General features: G+C 48.9%; 1 protein-coding gene across 1 annotated transcript; it reads left to right on the top strand.

Annotated features, from left to right (window-relative positions):
* Nucleotides 1–223: 223 nt before the first annotated feature.
* LOC107125342 (gap junction delta-4 protein-like) lies at nt 224–871 on the top strand (the record flags this gene model as incomplete). The annotated part of the gene is made up of 1 exon (XM_015428781.1): nt 224–871. A coding segment is annotated over exon 1 (648 nt), but the record flags the coding sequence as incomplete, so codon positions are not given.
* Nucleotides 872–874: the final 3 nt, after the last annotated feature.

Genomic DNA, 874 nt, shown 5'->3' with positions numbered 1-874 from the left:
GAAGCCCAAATACAAGACCTCGGAATGGTCAGTTAAAGTGCAAGAGGGCCAAAGTTTGATCAAAGGCCATGTTCATATTGGCTGTTGAGGGCTTTTCTGCCTGTCTCAACTGGTATAGAAGTAAGCTGGTAGTCAGTTTAAAAAAACCTGTTGGAAACTAGTTGCTGACCAGGGTCATAAACGTCTGGAAGTTCTTTCAGCTGCTGTATCCCTTTCAGTACTGATGTGTCTCTGCCCTTGTTCTTCTTTCCCAGGAAAGATTTGGTTAACTCTAACCATCCTGCTGAGACTACTGGTGATCTTCTTCGCAGCGTACCCTCTCTACCAAGATGAGCAGCAGCGCTTCATCTGCAACACCTTGCAACCGGGATGCGCCAACGCCTGCTATGACATGTTTGCACCCATATCCCACTTCCGGTTCTGGCTCATCCAGACTGCCTCCGTCCTGCTCCCTTACTCCCTGTTTTGTGTCTACGTGTTTCACAGTGTGGCCAGGCAGCTTGTGAAGGCCCGTTCCCTGCCTTATCGCCAGTATAAAGAGATCAAAGCCACATCGGGCCACAAAATTTCAAAGAAGTCTTCCAAAGGGGCGGCAGGCAGCAGAATCCCCTGTGAGGCAAACAAAATGGATATTCCAGATTTTTCCAAAGCGTATATCGTCCAGCTTCTTCTGAGAATGCTGGTTGAGGCCTGTTTTGGGTCGGGCCATTACTATCTTTTTGGATTCTTTGTTCCCAGACGTTTCGCCTGTTACCAGTTTCCTTGTGCGAGCTACGTCGAGTGTTTTGTTTCCAGGCCCACCGAGAAATCCATCATGATGTTCTTCATCTGGGGTCTCAGCGGCTTCTCCTTCCTCCTCAGCCTCATTGACCTG

The sequence above is a fragment of the Gekko japonicus genome, unplaced genomic scaffold (assembly GCF_001447785.1).
Source record: "Gekko japonicus isolate JY-2015 unplaced genomic scaffold, Gekko_japonicus_V1.1 scaffold45729, whole genome shotgun sequence".
NCBI lineage: Eukaryota > Metazoa > Chordata > Lepidosauria > Squamata > Gekkonidae > Gekko > Gekko japonicus.
This window is presented reverse-complemented; position numbering and strand designations above follow the sequence as displayed.